We start from the raw sequence: 19,003 nt of genomic DNA on the forward strand, positions 1-19,003 counted from the left end.
TTTATAAAACTCATGAATTCACTTTTGAAGTATACCAGTCCATCATCTGGGTTGTAAAAATTCATTTTGAAATCTGTCCAGCTGAAGACTTTCCTGCTTCAGTTCCTACCTCTAAGTGGGAAAAGAGGTGACAAATATCTTGTAACAGAAGGTGCAAACGTCTCTGTAGACCTTTGGATAAAGCAAATAGCATTTGTATTTTGGCAGATCTTGGACTCCAGTAGTTCTCTTCACAACCAAATTAGGAGAAAATACTGTGGGGTCTTATTTCCTTCACTTTCTGTTTTTATCTCTTAACTCAAATATAGAAAAAAAAAATCTTTTCATGTGAAAGTTACTATTAAACCCTTCTAAATTCAACCAAAATTTTACATTGGAAAATGTGTGTTTTTCCAAGTTTTATGTTTATACAGAAAATTACTTATCTAAAGAGTTTTTTCTTGTACATTATGACTATTTACATAATGAATTTTTACATCCTAATCATATATCTGCAAAAATAACCCAAACCCTTCAAATCTGTGATATGCATGCCAAATGATGAGTTAGAAAAGATGCATGGACTGAGTTTTTTGATTTGGACTAGAGAACTTGAAAGGATGTAAGGACTGTGATTTTATTTTGAGTTGTAGCATTATCTGAAGTGTAAACTTATTTCTTTACGTAAATATTTAGGTTTTTCTTTTCCAGGTTGTGCTGACCACATTGAGGAATCTCATCTAATATATCAAAGTTGTTAGTTATTTAACTAAAATGGTTCTAACAAGCTTCTAATCTTTCACTGTCATAGTCAGTAAAACATTTTTTTTATATCCTTGGAAAATGCTGAATGTGAGTTGATGGAGTCTACTCCCAAAACCTTTGGCTGTGTTTCCAAATGTCAGTAAGTCATCCTCTGAGGAATAAAATGACGGTCTCCAACTTACAAAAACAAGAAGCTTTATCTAATTAAATGCATGCTATTTCAAATACCCGTGCTTCTTACAACTCAGATTTGTCTTAAAATATTTTAATATTCATATTAAAGCAGAATAAAAGCCAGTCTTTCCAAACATAGCAATAAAAAGGTAACTGAATCATGATTTATGAAAAAATAAATTATTATACTATCATACAGGCATAAAAATCATCTCAAACAGAATACAGTTCCTGAACTAATCTCTCAGAGCTCTAATACAAGTAGAATTTTTCAAGTATACATCATCTCTTCTCAAACCCCATCTTTACTACACTCTCTGAAAAGGAGCACAGGTTTAGAAGTCTGATACCATGGTCCAGTTTGCTTTCAGCTCTGGAGCATAGATGCAGACAAAGTAGCAACTCACAAAATCTTTTCCCAAAGCCAGATTTGTGACTCAGTGCAGCCGTAGATGTTCTTGATTCTCCCTGGATCTTAGAAAATCCATGTGAGGAAACTATTTTTCTAGACTTCTGCTATAATTTTATTTATATTAGGCATACAATAAAGCATGGGTTTTTATTTACAAAATATAACTACATAAGCTCTAGTATTTAATGGAAATTAACCCCATCAAATGTGCTTCTGTGTTCTCAGCTCTATCAATGGTTTTTTTTAAAATACTTGTTTATAGTCTAATTACCCTTGTTAGCTCCTTCTCTCCATTTGGCTTATTATTATAAGACTGATATTAAGCATAGTATTTTCTCTGGATATTTCACAGAATAATACCTTTGAGGAAAAAGGTTTTTGCTGGTTAGTGGATTTTTTCCCTTTTTAAGGAGTGTGTGTTACACTTAAATTACTTGGATTAAACCAATGGTTGTGAGCTTTCAGTGCACACCTCGGACAGGACTGCAAATGCCTTAACTTGACAGCAGTCACTGGAAAGCACATTCAGTGATCAGGTAATGTTTTCATTTCCTTTGCCTTTGTTTTATTTGGGGAATAGTGGGCAGATGTAGCCAGAACTCCAAGTTCCATCTAGAATTCATGTCATTACTCAACTTTGAGGGGAGGGAGGAATTTACATTTCAAATAATGCAAATCTAACTCACAGTGATAAATAAGCAGAGCTGTCCACCTGGACTGCATTTTGTACCCAATAAAAAATATAAATAAAATACTTGTATCTCAGTATAACTTGTAGTTTAGTGAAAGATTGACTTACTCCATTTATCCTCTGTAAGCCATAAGTCTGTCTGAAACTGAAATGTACATTTACTAAATCACAACTTTCAGCCACCACCGTCTAAAAATTATACCATACCTAAGACATCAACTGTGTTTTGAGCTTAATAAAGAATACCTCAATTGATGTCTTTAAGAGAATTTCCACAGCAAGTATACAAACTGTAACATAAAAATTATCTTGCATTGAGAATGAATATTAAACTCTATAAATTATTAATTTTGAATGGAAATCTTCTCCAGTTTCTCTACACTTACTCAGAATTGCTCAGCTTTTTCCCGTAGTCACTTCATCCTTTCTCATTCACCCCTCCACCCTCCCTTCCTCAGTTTACAAGGAGATATTACTTGATACGGAAAAGAAAATATATAAAGCGTCAGACTCTCCAGTCTCTGCTGCTGAAGAATAGGTAGTAAGTGAGGAGGGTGGAAGGTCTAGCTGCATTGCATGTATTCAGATCTCTGGGACTAGGAGATGGCAGATACGTTTCTTTTTCGGCCCTTCTTGTGTCAGTAGTTTAGATGCAGCAATGGAATCTTCCATGCACAGGCCAGGGGGAAGCCTTTTGTTAAGGTCCTTTTGAGAAAGGGCTGATTTGAATTCCAGGGACCATCTCTGTCAGATTTTTTGTTGCCACCTTTCCCCCCCTGCCCCATAGGAAAAGCTGTCAAGAATCTTTAAATGGAAGGAGAGAGGCTGTTTTTATTTTAAAATCAAAAGCTTATTTTTATGTGTGGAAAGGGTACTTTTTAAAAAGAACCGTCTCTGTGAATAGCGGTCATGTCAGTGTCAAAATGTATGCTTTGATCTCTCCGATTACAAATGGAATGTCTCTGCACACAATCCCAGACCAATCTCAGTTCATTGATGTTCATTAGCTTATTTCATTGCTAAAATATGTTTGTTATCTGCGGCTTGGTGTTAGATTAGGTCAGTATTTGCAGATTCACAGATGGGAAGGTGAACACAGAGGTGTTATGACATGGCCCTCCATCCTCCTCTGTCCAGGGCAATCAGATTATTCTTGCCTCCCCAGTCAACTCCAATATGGAGAACCATAGTCTACCATCATAAAATCATTTTATATGGGAGTTGCTAAAAGAACCAGCATCTTTTAATGCAGATAAATGTCTTCCCTGGACAGTGAAGTGTATTTCAATAAAGGTAGATGAAAAAGGACTGTCTAGTCACATCCTTTTGACATAAAGATCAATTATTTGAATTAATGAAAAAAAGACAAATTACAGATGATTCTACAAAAAATAATTGTTATAGAAATGTGTACAAATACCAACTAATCATTACCAAGTTAGTACCAAAAGAGGCCAAGTCAGACTGAATAGTATTACGTGACTGAGACATGAATTGTTTGCATCAGAAAGTAACTGTATGAGAGTCTCTTGCCTAGTCCAGAGTATTGATTGACTTAAGACTTTTAAAAACTATAAAGAACACAAAAGAAATTTTCTACCTCTTGTGAAATTTTCTCAAATGCATTATTAGTAGGGCCTGTAGTAAGCACTATTAGAAAGGCCATTGGTCTTATTCTGCATTCTCTTTGTCTGCCAAAGTATGTAGCCTGAGATAGGGTGACCAAGACAGTCTCAATTTCAAATTTGCTGCCCGGTAATTCCCAGCAGTACATCCAAAGTCATTAGGCTATATATTTCCTTTTTTTTTTTTTTTTAGACTATATATTTCTATATAATTTTTTTCTGATAATGTGGCATCGTGGTAGTGTATTGCTTGCTTCAATAGTCCCATTTGTTTTTTCTTTCTCTCTTGTTCTAGTAACCTTACAAATTGTTAGTATTATAATCTGAAGGTTTAAATACATTGAAAATTTGAAAACTAAACTTGCTCCTATCAACTGTAGGTGAGTCCTAATTGTCATATAAGTAACTACTTTAAAGATGTAGTGGATGCAAGGAGGCTTTTGTGATTTTGTTTTTGTTAGTGTTTTCTTTCCTTTTTTTTTTTTTTTTTTGTCTTTTCAAGTCAATGACATAATTATGGAATATCCTGCCTGCCCACAGGAAAGTTTGGGGCCACCTCTGCATTCACATAAAAAGTGGCTTTTAATAAATCCATGTTCTCTCATGTTTACTTTGCTTGTTTATTTGTGTTTCTTTAATCCTTACACGTCTCTTCTCCTGCCCACCTGCTCTTCCTTCCTACCAAGATTTACTCTTCTTACTTCTCCATTTCCAATGTTGTTTATTCCTGTTCTCATTCCTCTTGTTTTCTTACAAGAATAAAAACTCTCTGGGTTGAAAAAATATATTTTAGTAGGCAGAGCTTCCAACTATTTTTGGCTTCTTACAGAAAATGATTTATTTAAGACACAGAGACAACAAAATCGGAGATGACATTAATGTGGACAAAGTGTCAAGGGTTGAAGTTCAGCTCCTTTTATTTGTAGTTCATTGTCTAAGGATTGGAGAGAAAGGGAATCTAAGGCCAAGTACTTAACCTCACTTTTGATTTGGAGATAGTGAAGAAATGCTCTGAGTAATATGTTATCGGAAAATGTACTATGATGGATGTCTGGAGTGGATAATAAGATCTTTGTATTATCATTTTATTACCAGAATGAAAAGATCAACTGGATATTAGTTATCACCAATTTTTTTATGTAGATAAAAATGGAAAGCAATAAAAGATTGCAAAATGTCAACCAGTGGCACTTAAGCCATATTAGATTGCTTTGATCAGGCTGCCACTTGGCAGGCTACTTAAAAAGATATGAGGAAATTTCTGGAGGCTGGCTGTTGTTAACATGAAACAAATATTCAGGTCAGAGCAGCTGCCTGGTGCCTGAGACTCTGCCTCCACATAACCATCCCTTGATTTGTAGAGTTCTGTCAATCATTGCCTCTCAGTGACTGGTGCTGTCCATCCACCTAGGATAGGAACTGCTCAAGGAATAAAGGAAGATGAATATATACATGCAGAAAAGAGGAGTTTTGTTTGTTTTCTGCTGTTGTCATTTTTAAAGTTTAAAGTATATATGAAAGAAAGGAAAAAGAGACAGTTTATGAATGAATATTTTTAACAGAAATCTAAAAGAAATTACATATAAAATATAGAGACCGTAGATTTCTGATGAAAAACAAATAGCCAAAACAGGCAAAGGGAATTGGCACATGACAGTGAGTCTTTAAAAAAATATCAAAATTGCAATAAAATTTAAGGAGAGCCCATTTGAATTCTCCATATCTAAAATTTATGAGAATTATAAAGAAGAGTACACATTTAATGACTACATAGATTGTGCAAAATTGTATTGTGTGGGCTTGATAAGTAGAAGAGTTGGGTCTATTTTAGTGAACAATTAATTGGTTTATTGCTTATATGCAAATATAAAATGCTGAAGTGTTTTAAAAGATTGCTCTGTTGTGCAGGTTAAGAATTCATCTTGAAATCATGCTCAATTATTAATTTATTCAGTAAAGCATTTTCTTATTACTAGTGCAAAAAGGTGTGCTCAAAGTAATACAAAATTCCAGATTGGCATTGGCCAAATTCATCAAATTCTCTTTCATTGTTGAGAGTTAGTATTACAACAATGGCCAAGGTAGAAATTGTCAGAAAAACCTATAAAGTTTCAGAAGAAACATTCTGAATTTGATATCCCCTTGGCTTCTGTGAAAAGGAAATTTTCTTTTATACCACAAAATGTCACAAATTGTGAGACCACAGCCTGTTGGTTGGAGGTTTTCATTGTGTTATTAGAGAGAGCTGGTTTCTAAACATTTGCCATTTCCTTCATAGCTTAGAGTTTCTCTTTGGTTTTGTTTTTTCTTTGGTAGGGAGGTAGCATTTTAGCACGCTATCATTGATCCAGAAAATCGAAGGTAAAAATATGAATTAGACATTCCTAGCCATTATTAAGATTTTTTATTTTTACATTTAGTCAATCTCATTGTAAGATGTATGATTAGAATTTCACTCATTTTAAAGGAAACAATAATTTCTTTTTTGTATTTGGAGCATTTTGTCTTTTTACTGATGTGACTTTAATGATTCAGGTTCATACAGAGTTAATCCTAAAGGATCAGAAAGACTAAAAAGTACTCAAGAACTTCTGTTTAAAATAGCCTCTAATCCTTTGGACAGCCTTAATGTTCAATGATGATCTAAGGTGCCATGTCAAATAACTGGTTTTACCAGTGTAGACAAATATAGATTAGAATTTTTTCAAGAATGTTTGCATTCCTAATTTTCCTCAAAAGAAAGCCACTAACAATTTACACTTTGTCAATTGCTTACCTGTCAGAGAATATGAAAACAAATGCTATGATTGTGGATCTCAATTCCTCATGTAGTTGCCAAACAGGAATTATGCATCTGCTACCTTCTAAAGTGGATGCATAATTTAAAAGATGCTTTGTCCACTTAACCACAGGTCAGACATGGTTAATATAAGCCTTCTAGCTGAGCTTCCATTTAGCTTCCTCTCTTCTCTACTGACTTGGTTCTGCTTGATTATAGCTTCTACATTTTCATGTCTTCTGTTTACTCATGGTGTCTCCTACCTCATGGTTACTATTCACTGCCTCTTCCTGTGCATGTCTTTTGACTTTTTGCTGCCCCTTCAGCTGTTGACTCAATGTATGCTATGTATTCAAACTCCCCTAGAAAGAGAATCGGTATATTCATTACTTATACCGGTCCTGTTGAGCAGAGATTTCAAATCATGTCACCTCACAAGACACTGACCAGATTTTAGCTTTGGGGGCAGATGCCCACTGGTGGTCCAGTCAGCTGTCCTCAGAGCAGGACAGTATACTCGCATCCAAGGCGATGTAGGAGCAGCAGGCTTTCTCCACAAACATCAAACATCTTTTTTCCAGGCTGTCTGATATAAAATGTTTTGACTTTAACTGTGAAATACCCTTGAGGATTACAATTTCTTCAACACGTTACTGGCAAACATATGGTACGTAAGTCAAGTGGGCAAGGCTCTTGAAATCAGGGGGGAAATGCATGGGACCATCAAAAAACTTGGAGATTGAAATATTCAGTGTGCTCAGAGCTCTTATCCATTTCTTTCACTTGTTACCAATGGGAGCAAAGAGCAAGATGGATAAGAAGTGTATTATGAAAACAGTTTCCCCAAAGGTAAAGTAAGAAATTCTAAGAGTATTTCAGTTACTATTACTTTTATTGTACTTAATATTGGATTGTTTGTTGTCATTTGTTCTTTGAATGCATCTTTCATACAGTTGTGAGAATTCTTCACCCTCCCACCTTCCCAGGAGATCAGACTAAATATAGGCTTGAAATATTTTATGCATAGTGCTAATGAAATAAATGTGTAACCCGTGTATCTTTAAAAATATAGGGTCATGGTGTGCAAATGTTTTGCAACAGGTTCTTTTACTTCAGCAACATACTGTAAACATTAGGTCCGGTATGTGACTATAACCTGCAGTATTTTAAAATCTGATCTATTGCTTATTTCAGATTTTATACTGAAGTGACATCAAGCAGGTCCAGGTCACTGAGCCAGTTGAAGAAAGATAAAATAGGGAGAAAACATTTATGTACAAAAATAAGTTCTATGATGATTCATCAGTGACCTCAGAGCAATCAGATGAAAACTGATTGGAAGCATCTGTGAACAACATCTTGAGAAACAAACCAGATTGGAATAACCATAAATGAAGAGATACTTCTAGATGTGTTGGTATAAGTTATCATCATTGACACTAACCCACTAAAGTGAAAGCCTAACTAACATAATCTCACCATAGCAAGACTGACCAGGAACAAGCACACAGATATAACATTACTTCTAGCAGTTGGTTGACCAGCTCCAGGGACCCTCCAAACGCTGTCTCCTGAGATTAACCAAATTAATCTTGTGTAAGATTTAATTGCTGAGAGCCATTGCTATAGTTGAGCAAGCACCGTCTTAGAATACCTCCTGTTTAGTAAGGCAAGTCATTCATTTCAGAAGACTTTGATCCAAAAACAACTTCAAACAAAGGAGTAATCCCAATATTTTTCCAGTTACTAAAATAAACAGTCAAATAGAATCATAGCCCTCAAGTTAGTGACTATAAGTAAGCCTGATAAATAAGCTAATTATGATAAAGGAAAAAATTAAATTAGCACTATTTGTTATTGCAATAATAAAATCCAAAATAAAGAATTTAGTAAATCATTATATCAATGCTATGAAAAAAAATTTTATATTATCATTCTAATTTTTACATGATGAATGAATGAATTATCATGTATTATTTGTCCATAGCCTCCTTTGGGCAATCACTGAGGAAAAAATAGAAAAAAGATCAAAACAAATGAGATGCTACAGTTCAAAAATTCTAAAGACAAACTATCCCTTATCATATGCCTTAGAATGCATTTTCTTAAAAAAAAAAAAAAAGTTGGTCGTAATGTTTACAACAAATACCGAAAGCTAGAGTTTCAAACACTGATATGACTTACTTGTGAAATGAAAAGAAGGGGACAAATAAACTTAACAAAGCCAGAAACTTACTTTTTTTTTTCTAATATGCTTCTTATTTGGGGAGAAGGTTTTTACAAGAATACCCCCCAAAATATTGAAGTACTCTCATTTAATGATATTCTAATGCACTTATAGTAACACACTGGTAAAGCCATTGTTCCTTGAATTTTACAGAACTGTACAGTCTTCTTGATCTTCTCATTAAAATGAATTCTGTAGCTATTACAATGTGTTTGGATGAGAAATCATATATTTAATTTTAAAATCTTTGCATTTGTGACTATAATCCATGGCTTTGTTTATGGAATGTCAAATTGAATATTTGTAAATTTCCAAATGCTCAGTATCTGTATACTTTTTCACTTTTTTCATTCAGATAGCTTGGCATTGTGTAGGTATTACATAAGACATGTTTAAGTAAGTGTCAATATAATCCTTTTCATGTTACGCCAACGTTGAGTATACTTTCAGTTTAAAATGCTTTATTAAAATCACATTAAGTATTTAGCATTTAATTTTATACTTGCAAGCTATCCTATTATGTGATAAGCATTTCTTGGAAATGACCTTTTTTCCTTAAAATAAAGTCACAGTCCACATTTTTCCTTTCATTATAATAGGTTTGTTTTATTATGCTTCTTCCCAAACCAGTCATTTGAGCTAGATTAGATTTAAAGAAACCTCTTTTGAAACATTCTTTTAGCAATATGTTTATATAATTTGTGTTCATTTTTACTGTGTTGTAAATATAATTATATTCTTAAAAGGTAATTATATTTCTTAAAATGTACATTTTTTACATCAAAATGAATTGCATCAGAGATATTTATCCTGATCTGTCATAAATGGGTACAATCAATATCAAAGCTGTATGTAAAGGCTAAATGTTTCTTAGTAGATCATTTGAACCTTGTTTATTCACTTGCCTAGAGCTATGATATGTAGCCAGAAATGAAACAGGAGGTGAGGCAGCTATATATAGTGAATTTTATTTTGTAGATGATGGAAAAGGGTTAGTATGAGTTAGGAAAATGGCAGAGGAATCTTTGTAGGGTATTTCCAGCAGCTCTCCAAGGTCAGAGCCTCTTGCAGATAAGATCCGTGTTTTCTTATAATTAAATACTCATTAAGCCTTGAATCCTCCAATTCCTAAGCCAACTAGTCTCTTTGCATTTGGAAATTACTGACTGCAGGCCTTGGGTAATTTTGCTCTCCTAGGCTCTACACATCATTAAATTAATTTTCAATGGAAGTAAACAATGAAGCTGTCTAAATAATTAGCCAGATAACTGAGTTACCCAAGTTCTCCAGTTATTTGACTTATCAGATTTCATGCTGCCAAATATAAAAACAGAGGGATGAAACTTTATTATTGACACTTCTTAGTGAAGATAGGCATTAAAAGTTAATGGAGTTACTTTTCATTAACTATTTGACTTAATTCAATATCAAGAGGTATTTCATCTACCACAAAAAAAAATCTCACAAAATCTAAACAGATACACCCATTCAATGAATAATTAGTGAATGGCTTTTAGGTTCAAGGCACTGAACGATAGGACATAAGGAACGATAGGACATAAGATATTCTCTCTGAGGTTTTAAACCCATTTAGGGGAAGATAACAATAATAATGGCCGTATAATACTGATAATAATATTACCGTTACTATAATTGAGGGTGAACCATGTACCAGGCATTGTTTTAAATAATTAAAATGCCTTAAATTTATATTGTAAAATATTTCTATTATTAGCTTATTTTACAGATAGGAATACTGAGGCACAGAGACCTTATATATTTTACCCAAGGTCACACAGCTAATAACTCATGGAACTAGCATAAAAACTCGGATAATCTGTGAATCCAGAACATATGCACCAGACCAAGATATACACATTCCAGAAAGATTTAAGTAGCAATCCTATCAAAGCAAATACAATGTAATTAACTAGCATGTGACTATTTCATTTCTCCAGTGGTTTTTAAAAGTTTACAAAATGTCTTTCTTCTGTTACTGTTCATTTTTGAAAAACCCTCATCTCCAAGCTTAATGTCTAACTTTATATTATTTGCTCAAAGTACTTTTTAATTAGGGAGGGATAGTTCTTTTTTTTTTTTTTTTTTTTTTTTGTCCAGGCCTTGCTGCATGTGGGATCTTAGTTCCCCGACCAGGGATCGAACCTGTGCCCCCTGTAGTGGAAGCACAGAGTCTTAACTATTGAACCACCAGGGAAGTTCCAGGGAGGGATATTTCTAATATTTTTAGTATAAAAGAATTTGTTTGTTCTTAGGACTCTATACATGTCTCTTTGCCTATACAGTAAAGGCAAATAGCTATTTATAAAAACACTGAATAGTTCCCAAGGGTGTCTCCGTAGCTAAATTGAGGAGAGCTTAAGGAGGGTTAAAGAGGGAGGAGTTAGGTGGCTGGGCTAGTACCTCAATTTCATGGCTGTTAGGGTGATTAGTCAGTCCAAGGTCATGACTGGCACCAGACCTGGCCAGCAAGACAGCTCTGAGACAGACAGCTTCTCTGATACCCCAGAGGCCTTGTCATTAAGGACAGACAGTATGGGGAAGGTGACCCAACCGTTTATCTTACATTGATAAATGAAGTCTTGTCTGCACATTCCTGAATATAGAGCTAACTAAAGGAAACTTTAAAAATAAATAAGCACAAAACTTAGACTCTTAATTAGGGGTGGCTCAAACAGCGTGCAACTTGTGCAGTCACCCAGGGCTCTGTGCTTTGAAGGGCCTGTGCTTGCATTAATGCTCTGCTACCACTGTCCTGAAATGCTTCATTTTGAACAAGGGTCCCATGTCTTCATTTTGCACTGGGCTCACAGACTCTTTAATTGGTCCTTCCCCTAGTAAGGTTAGTGAATATCAAAGAGGAATCTGGAAGTGCCCTTTACATGTTTCTAATTTTAATTGGTAATTAACTCTCCTAGCTGATTCATGTGAGAAATAAAAACAAAAGAATTCTGCTCCCAGCCCAGTATCTAAAAACTGAGAAAGATAAAACAGAAACATTTAATGAGAAATTACTCTCCTTAGGTTTTAGTTTGTTTGTTTGTTTGCTTGTTTTTCAAGCAGAGGTCTGGCTGTTTTTTAAAGTAATTATTTTAAAGTCAGAAACTAATGGCAAAGTCAAATAGCAGGCTGAAGGTATCATAATTACAACCTGAGGAACACATCCTCCTGTCATTTATGGGCATAAGTGCTCTTGCCAAGAGCCATAGCTCAGGCAACCAGCAGTGGTGGCTCTTCTGTTTCTCCTGGCTTTTCTCTCTTCCTATTATTGTCACAATGACAAGGCTTGTTTCCAGCTTCCCACCAGGTCCTGCCTCCCACTGGAGGCTGTAGTTCTCAAAGTCAATTGCCAAATAAAGCTTCGTAGTACTCGGAAAAGTTGATATAGATAAGACACCTAATTTTATATATACACACAAATGTCATGCATTTTAATGAAGGCTGCCATTCTAAATTTGTAGAACAGGAAAGGTGATTACATTTTAGAAGTAGAGGAACTTTGCAATTGGTTTATGCCATTTACAGCCTTTTAAAATTGTTTTTAGTTTTTGTTGTTGTTGTTGTTTTACGGATAAGAAAACTCAGACCAAGAGCAGGAGAAGAATTAGACTAAGTTAGCATAATTAAGCTTATGTTGGATTTAATGGTAACAGTGAATCTAAAACTTAGGTCTCCTGACTCTTAAGCTCTTGATTATTTTTCCATTACTTATTTCTTTAATATTCAACGTAAAGATTCAGGAGAAAAGGGAATTTAAATTGTCTATTTATTTATGTGTATCTTACAGAGACCTGAAAAGTACAAGTTGGCTGCCTGTTTTTAAAAAGTTTTATTGAAACAAAGCCACACACGTTTGTTTACATATAGTCTATGGCTGCTTTTGCACTACAATAGCAATGTTGAGTAATTGCCATGACAACCACGTTCTGCAAAGCCAAATATATTTACTATTGGGTCCATTGCAGAAGTGTTTTGACCCCTATTAGATCTATTAGAATTAGATCTATTACATCTTTTTTTCGAGAAAGCTCCTCGAAAATCTAAGTTGGGGCATTCCCAATGCTTGTGCCATCAGTGTTTGGTACAAAATACTTTTTAAACTAAATTAGTAGGATATGGGTGCCACATAACCCAGAATGAATAAGACTAGTTAAATGGGACAAACAACAGATATAGTATGGACAATTCGATTTCAAAATTTCATAATTCTAAGATGTATGGTGCTGTAATTTCTAATTCAATTGCTGGGTGCTATAGGCAGTTTAATGATCAAAAAACATTGAACAGTTATGTATAAAGATAGAACCAATTTATATGCATAAGGCAATGCCAATCTTTTCTTTTTTAATTTATAGAAGAACTTTGGAAACTTTAGGATCCACTTTCATGTGATGCCCATCTTTAGCCCACATAGCTGTGGTTGAAAAGACACAACCTGTTCTTAATAAAATGGAGATAGATCATTTCTAGAAGGCAAACTAAATGGATTCCTACCTGCCTATTATCTATGCAGTTTGCTGGGTTGTGGCTTTGCAGAAGTACCCATTCAAATCCCTGTGCTTAAATGGCTTAATTGAGTAAACAGATTAGCTACTCAAATCACTAGATAGTTATAAAATAGAAATTACTTACATCTGATGTTTAAGGCAACGAAAAGGAAGCTAGAACCAACTAGTTTGAACTATAGTGAGAGATAGGGTACCTGATACAGATGGTTCATTTATGTAGTTAGCATCTTTAAAATATACCAGTAGAGGGAGATAGCTACCTAAAGGGTACGTAATGAGTCTCAGCTTTGTGGCACTCAAGTCTAAAAGTTTTAAAAATAAAAATATAATTGGTTTGGGTTTGATTTTCCCAAGCTACATCCATCTTTCAACTCTAGGGACAGCTGTCATTTTAGTCTGTTAGACATCTTTGATCACATTGCTTCTTAGATCTCTTAGCTTTGTTTTATTCTCCTCTATTGCTCTTTAATGTTTCTTTCCTCACATTCAAAAAAAAACAATATAAGTACTTCACAGGACATTTGCACACAAGGCTTTCTTCCCAAAAGGATCCAAAGTTACTATTATATACATCTTGAATATGAAATAAATTTGAAATATTCATGAAATAATAAGAAACAAACAACTATTAAAATAGATTAAAAATACGCTTGCAAACAAACCTGAAATCCATCAACGATGTTATATACATATATTTCAACTAACCTCCCATGAAGCTGTCTGTAAAATGGGGGAGTTGGGTTAATTATCACTTCATCCCTTGGAAGCTATTCTTTTCTTCATTACATAAATTCATTTATTGACTTATGCCGAAATACTTTCAAATAGAATTTAAAGTGATTAGCAAAAATAATTTAAAATAATTAGGGAGAAGAGTCAATATGCAGAGGGTATTTTTAAAGGAAAGAAAAGAATCAAGTTGCTGAAATTAAGCACAAATCCTAAATCTTGGTTTCCTGATGGATAGAAATGAGGAAAGGCAATCTGTTCTGTAACTCACTTGACGTAAGAGGATATGGCCTATAAAATCTTCAAGAGAGAGCTTATAAACTTGGACTTTGTAATAAAGGAGTGCTGAAAATGCATGCTAAAGGGCTGATAATGCAGATAGACTAAAAAGGGTAGCTTTGAATAACTCTGGACCTTGATATGTATAATAAATGATGTCCTAGAAGAAGTTTTTTTAATTTGTAAGTGAAGAAAATCTGTATTTTTAAATCTGACTTTAAAGAGCAAAGGGTTACTTGGAAATGTTTTTTAAAAGCCCTTGCTGGAGTTTTCTGATAAAGAAACTCATCACTTTCCTAAAGGGAGAAATGAGCCCCCTAGAGGGTTCTGCAGAATCCAGAGGTTCTGGGTGATGCCTTGGGGGACAAGCTAGCCTGCTTCTTTAACAGCAGAGCAACTTCCCCTTTATGTGATTTTTATATTCTTTATGCGTGATTACAGGTAGAAAAAAATAATTCCAACGTTTTAAAATAATAATAAAACCACTGCCCCAGTTTTGTAGGTATTCACTCTATAACACTCTCACATTAATGCTGGGAGTAAGGTGTTAGTACCAATGAGACATGTTTTGATATTCCAGAAGGAAAAAGAAATCTTAAAAGGAATTCAGATCATTAATGCTTTGAAAGACTATAATTTTGCCATGGGGACAAATGACTCTGAACTCCAAAATTTCAACAGTTAAGCCATCTTCCTTTACCAAATACATATGTTTAAAATGTTTGTGAAAATGTGAGATCTCAAAGGCATTACAGACATCCTCTAGACCATCTCCTCACTTTGTAAGTCTGACTTCTTGAGACTACAAGAAGCTGCACGTTTTAGCAAATTGCTGATTGTGGGTGGATCTAGTACCAAACTGATCTATATCATGTCTTTAGTACCAGCCATTTCAGTATCCCTGAGTAGAGGTACAGTGTATTTTTTAGAGGTTTCTTTCCACCATGACTTATGCAGAAGGTGTGTAAGATTTCGTAACATTGTGATTGTGCTGTAGAGCAAGCTGGAAGTCATGACAAAGAGCAACTTTCCTATCCTCTTCATTTAGATGTGAGGAAACTAGGAAGTCACGTTGCTATCTAAAGGCCACATTAGCTGGGAGGCAGTATAATGCAGGGGAAGGTATGCAGGCTTTGAGTAGGTCAGACCTAGGATGGAACACTTTTCTATCACATTTGAACTGTGTGACCTCGGGACAAGTCGTTTTAGATTTCTAGGCCTTTGGTTTCACATATGCAAAATGATAATGTAAAGGTGAAATAAGTTAATAAATAAAGTGCCTGGTACATAATAAGCATTTACTAGCCTCTAACTTCTTTCTTAGTAGCAAATTAAAGACTAGCAACCACGATTCTTAACTCCCTGTCCAGTGCACTCTCCACGACACTTCATGTTGCATAGATAACATTGTTTTGAACTGAGAATATTAAGTGCATTAAAAAAAAAACAAAACCCTGTCTTCCTAAATTAATCTCTTCACATTTTTAATAATGCAAGGAAGGAGCTTGAAGTTGGCCCACAGAGACTTTCATGAACCAAAGGGTTATTTTTAATTGGGTTTTGTGCCTGTTGTTATGGGAATTATTGTTTCATAGATGAAGCATTATGATTTTACTGCAAGGTCAAGCCCAGAATGGGGTATAATGATGATATCATCCTTATGCTGCTTCTTCTTGACAAAACACTTTTAAATTAAGAGAATGGGAGTGAAGCTGCTTCAAAAGTGCACATTTCTAAGAAAAAAAAAGATCTTCCCTATAAAAATAGCTTTAAAATGATATGTTCTCTTTCCAAAGATCAAAACTCAGAATGGCCCTTGCTGCTGGTAGGATGATAAGATTCTGCAGAGTTACTAAACACTTCTTTCTTCACTGTTGAAACTAGAAAGAGTTCCTTTGATCCTGGAACTTGCTTTCAGCAATTGGTCTCAAAGCATTTTTGCAGTTGTTGAACTAACAGGCTTCCTCTAGATATTTAGTGATCAATCTCTCAAAACGGTTCTGTCTAGACTAGTTTTTATTCATGTATCCAGATGCAATTTAACTTCTCTAAAGAAACAAAAAGAGATGATTACTAATTTTAATGACGGTTCTGTTTAAAGATAAGAGGCAGTTCATCCTGCAAAATTTAGCTTATGTCGCTGGCTCATTTTAAGCCTCAGAGAAACCCCAACCAAGGAAGACAGAACTTGTATCATCAGTAATATCCTAAGAGAGAAATCAGTGGGCTTGCTGGATAGCCTGTGGTATTAAAAGCAAACAGTGATCTCCTGTTGGACGGACTACTGAGGTTTCTTCTAGTACTTGGTTCCCTAATTTATTTATTTTTCTCTCTCCTTCTCTCTGGCCTTTTCATACATCCTCCTATGGTCCTTGGACATTGGCTGGTTTGGCTGATAGAATTTGGTGGAAGAAATTATGAACTCCATCCTGATCCTGAGTTAGTTGAAAGTCATATAACTCAACTCAGTGTCATGTCTTTAGTTATTTTAGTATAAATATAGAAATGTCAGTACCTAAAAAACAGGGCAGAGTCTATCACCAAAATATGTATCATTAAAATTTTTCATGATTTTTTTAAATGAATCGTAATATCAGATTATTGACAATGCTTATTTTTTAATAAAAAATTTCCAGTTCTAGGGCTTCCCTGGTGGCACAGTGGTTGAGAGTCCGCCTGCTGATGCAGGGGACACGGGTTCGTGCCCCGGTCCGGGAAGATCCCACATGCTGCGGAGCGGCTGGGCCTGTGAGCCATGGCCGCTGGGCCTGCGCGTCCGGAGCCTGTGCTCTGCAACAGGAGAGGCCACGGCAGTGGGAGGCTCGCGTACCGCAAAAAAAAAAAAAAAAAAAAAAAAAGAAAAAAAATCCAGTTCTATTGAAAGCTCTTTTTTCCCTTCGTTTTTATGTGGAAGAGAGACATTTGTCTAACTTTGTCATTTCAATAATTTCAAAATACCTCCTGAAATAACCTCTGTCTTAAGCCAATTTAAATTCAACTTGCACAGGTTTACATGGGTTCACTTGCGGTTGCTTTCCCAGTAGGTTACACTTCTTGTCCTCTTTCCTTTGGTCCTTAGCTGGGCATCACTTCCCTGTACTGCTACTTAATCTCATTTGTTTTTTCTTCCCTCCCACTCAACACTCGGCCCTTTATTGGCACTGTTTTTTTCACTTTCTTCACCTCCTAAGAGTCCATTCTTTTACCTGTACCCACTGTCTGTGCCTCCACCAGACTTAGTTCTCAGACACAACATTCCATACATTTAAGAAGCTGGTGAACATTGGAGGTACATGATGTAAGAGCGAAGGGCAGCCATCACATAGTCTCGTACCCAGAGCTGCCTCCTTGCCAGTCTAATCAGCCAGGTGCCATTGACTGAAAGTGGTGAGCTAATGACCTCCCCAAGGTCAGAGGTTTCATGACTGCTAGCTACTTCATTAGCAAGAAAGTGATAAGGCAAAATCAGAATTCCTGAGGGAGGGAAAAGTGTGTGCAGATTTAGGAGGCTTCCCAATGCTGTATTGACTGTGCCTATTTATAACAACAGGTGAATTTGTTTGTCTTTGATCAATGTGTAATGTTAAAAGATCCTTCTTAAAGTGTTACAGCTGAATGTCTGTTAACGTAATTTTCCTTGCTTGCTATGACTCTAATGGGCTTGAGAATTGATCCAGCCAGTCTCTCCTCTCTCTGTCTCCTTTTTCTCTCCTCTTTCTCTCTTCTCTCTCCTCCCTCTCCCTCACTTCCCCCCTTCCTCTGTCTCTTTCTCTCACTCTCTGTGAGGTTCGTTTGCTTGACTGATTCTGAGTGTCCATAATGACTGTTTGGCATATTCTACAGGCAAAGGTCCCGAGACCCTTTTTGCCGGCTATAACCTCAATGATAACGAATGGCACACAGTGCGTGTGGTTCGTCGAGGAAAAAGTTTAAAGTTAACGGTGGATGATCAACAGGCCATGACAGGTAAAGCCCCATCACCTTTGCCTTGTTGAAGCTTTAGACTTTCCTGTTTCTTGCAGTTGACTTTGAAAACCAAGTGAACAACTTGAAGCTGATACACACAGTTCATTTCTTATTCCAGTTCTTCCAGCAACAAGTAAATTTAATAAGCAGCATGTTAAGTGTTTTTTTATCTCAAATGAGCAACAATTTTTGTCATGTTCTTTTCCATTTAATAATACAAAAAGAAGTTATATTTTAATTTTATGGCTTGGTAAATATCTTAGGGCTTTATAACATATTGAAATTATTGTTTGGATGCCAATTTCTGTTCAATTTCTTTGTTTCTTATATATTTAGGCAATGACAGCAGCAAGTTATACTTTTTAGCTTCTGGGTATATTGATAGATATGCTGGCATTCTGTCTGGTGAACTGCTTTTTATTTTAAGCTATAATAGATCATTTTGGGCCATTTAGCTCCGTTGGTTAAATTCTAATGTTAAGAATGTCAAGTTCAATCCCTGATTTGTAGATTCCTGACTGAGGTGAGCCACATAAAGGTGCATCCCGGAGACATAGGCAAACCGAATGAAAGAGGAATCGGTGCACCTTTATTCTCTCTGCTGAAAATAACTTCAAGCACATGACCCGCTGGGATATTAGCTCCTTTTTCTTTTTTAGAGAATATCTCCCTGTTAATTATTTTAGTACAAGGCACAAGACAGTCCTTGTACAGCAGAGAAGTGTCTGTTCTACATTCAGTCTCAAGGGGGTTTCCATACTCAGAGATCAGGTGATTGTATCAATGTAGAAATATCATGTATGGGGTTTTAACTCTTAAGAGAATCATTCCTGAGTTCAAATGAAGCAAAC

At 35.4% G+C, this 19,003-nt stretch overlaps 1 protein-coding gene across 18 annotated transcripts in view; it reads left to right on the forward strand.

The window, feature by feature from the left end:
• NRXN1 (neurexin 1) overlaps positions 1–19,003 on the forward strand; it is a 1,127,862-nt gene that overhangs the window by 530,777 nt on the left and 578,082 nt on the right. For all 18 annotated transcript variants that reach the window (XM_065890685.1, XM_065890668.1, XM_065890670.1 and 15 more), the window contains one exon: positions 18,030–18,152. In XM_065890685.1, the coding sequence (XP_065746757.1) occupies positions 18,030–18,152 (123 nt within the window). The remainder of the gene's footprint in view (positions 1–18,029; positions 18,153–19,003) is intronic.

The sequence above is a fragment of the Phocoena phocoena genome, chromosome 14, assembly GCF_963924675.1.
Source record: "Phocoena phocoena chromosome 14, mPhoPho1.1, whole genome shotgun sequence".
Classification (NCBI taxonomy): Eukaryota; Metazoa; Chordata; class Mammalia; order Artiodactyla; family Phocoenidae; genus Phocoena; species Phocoena phocoena.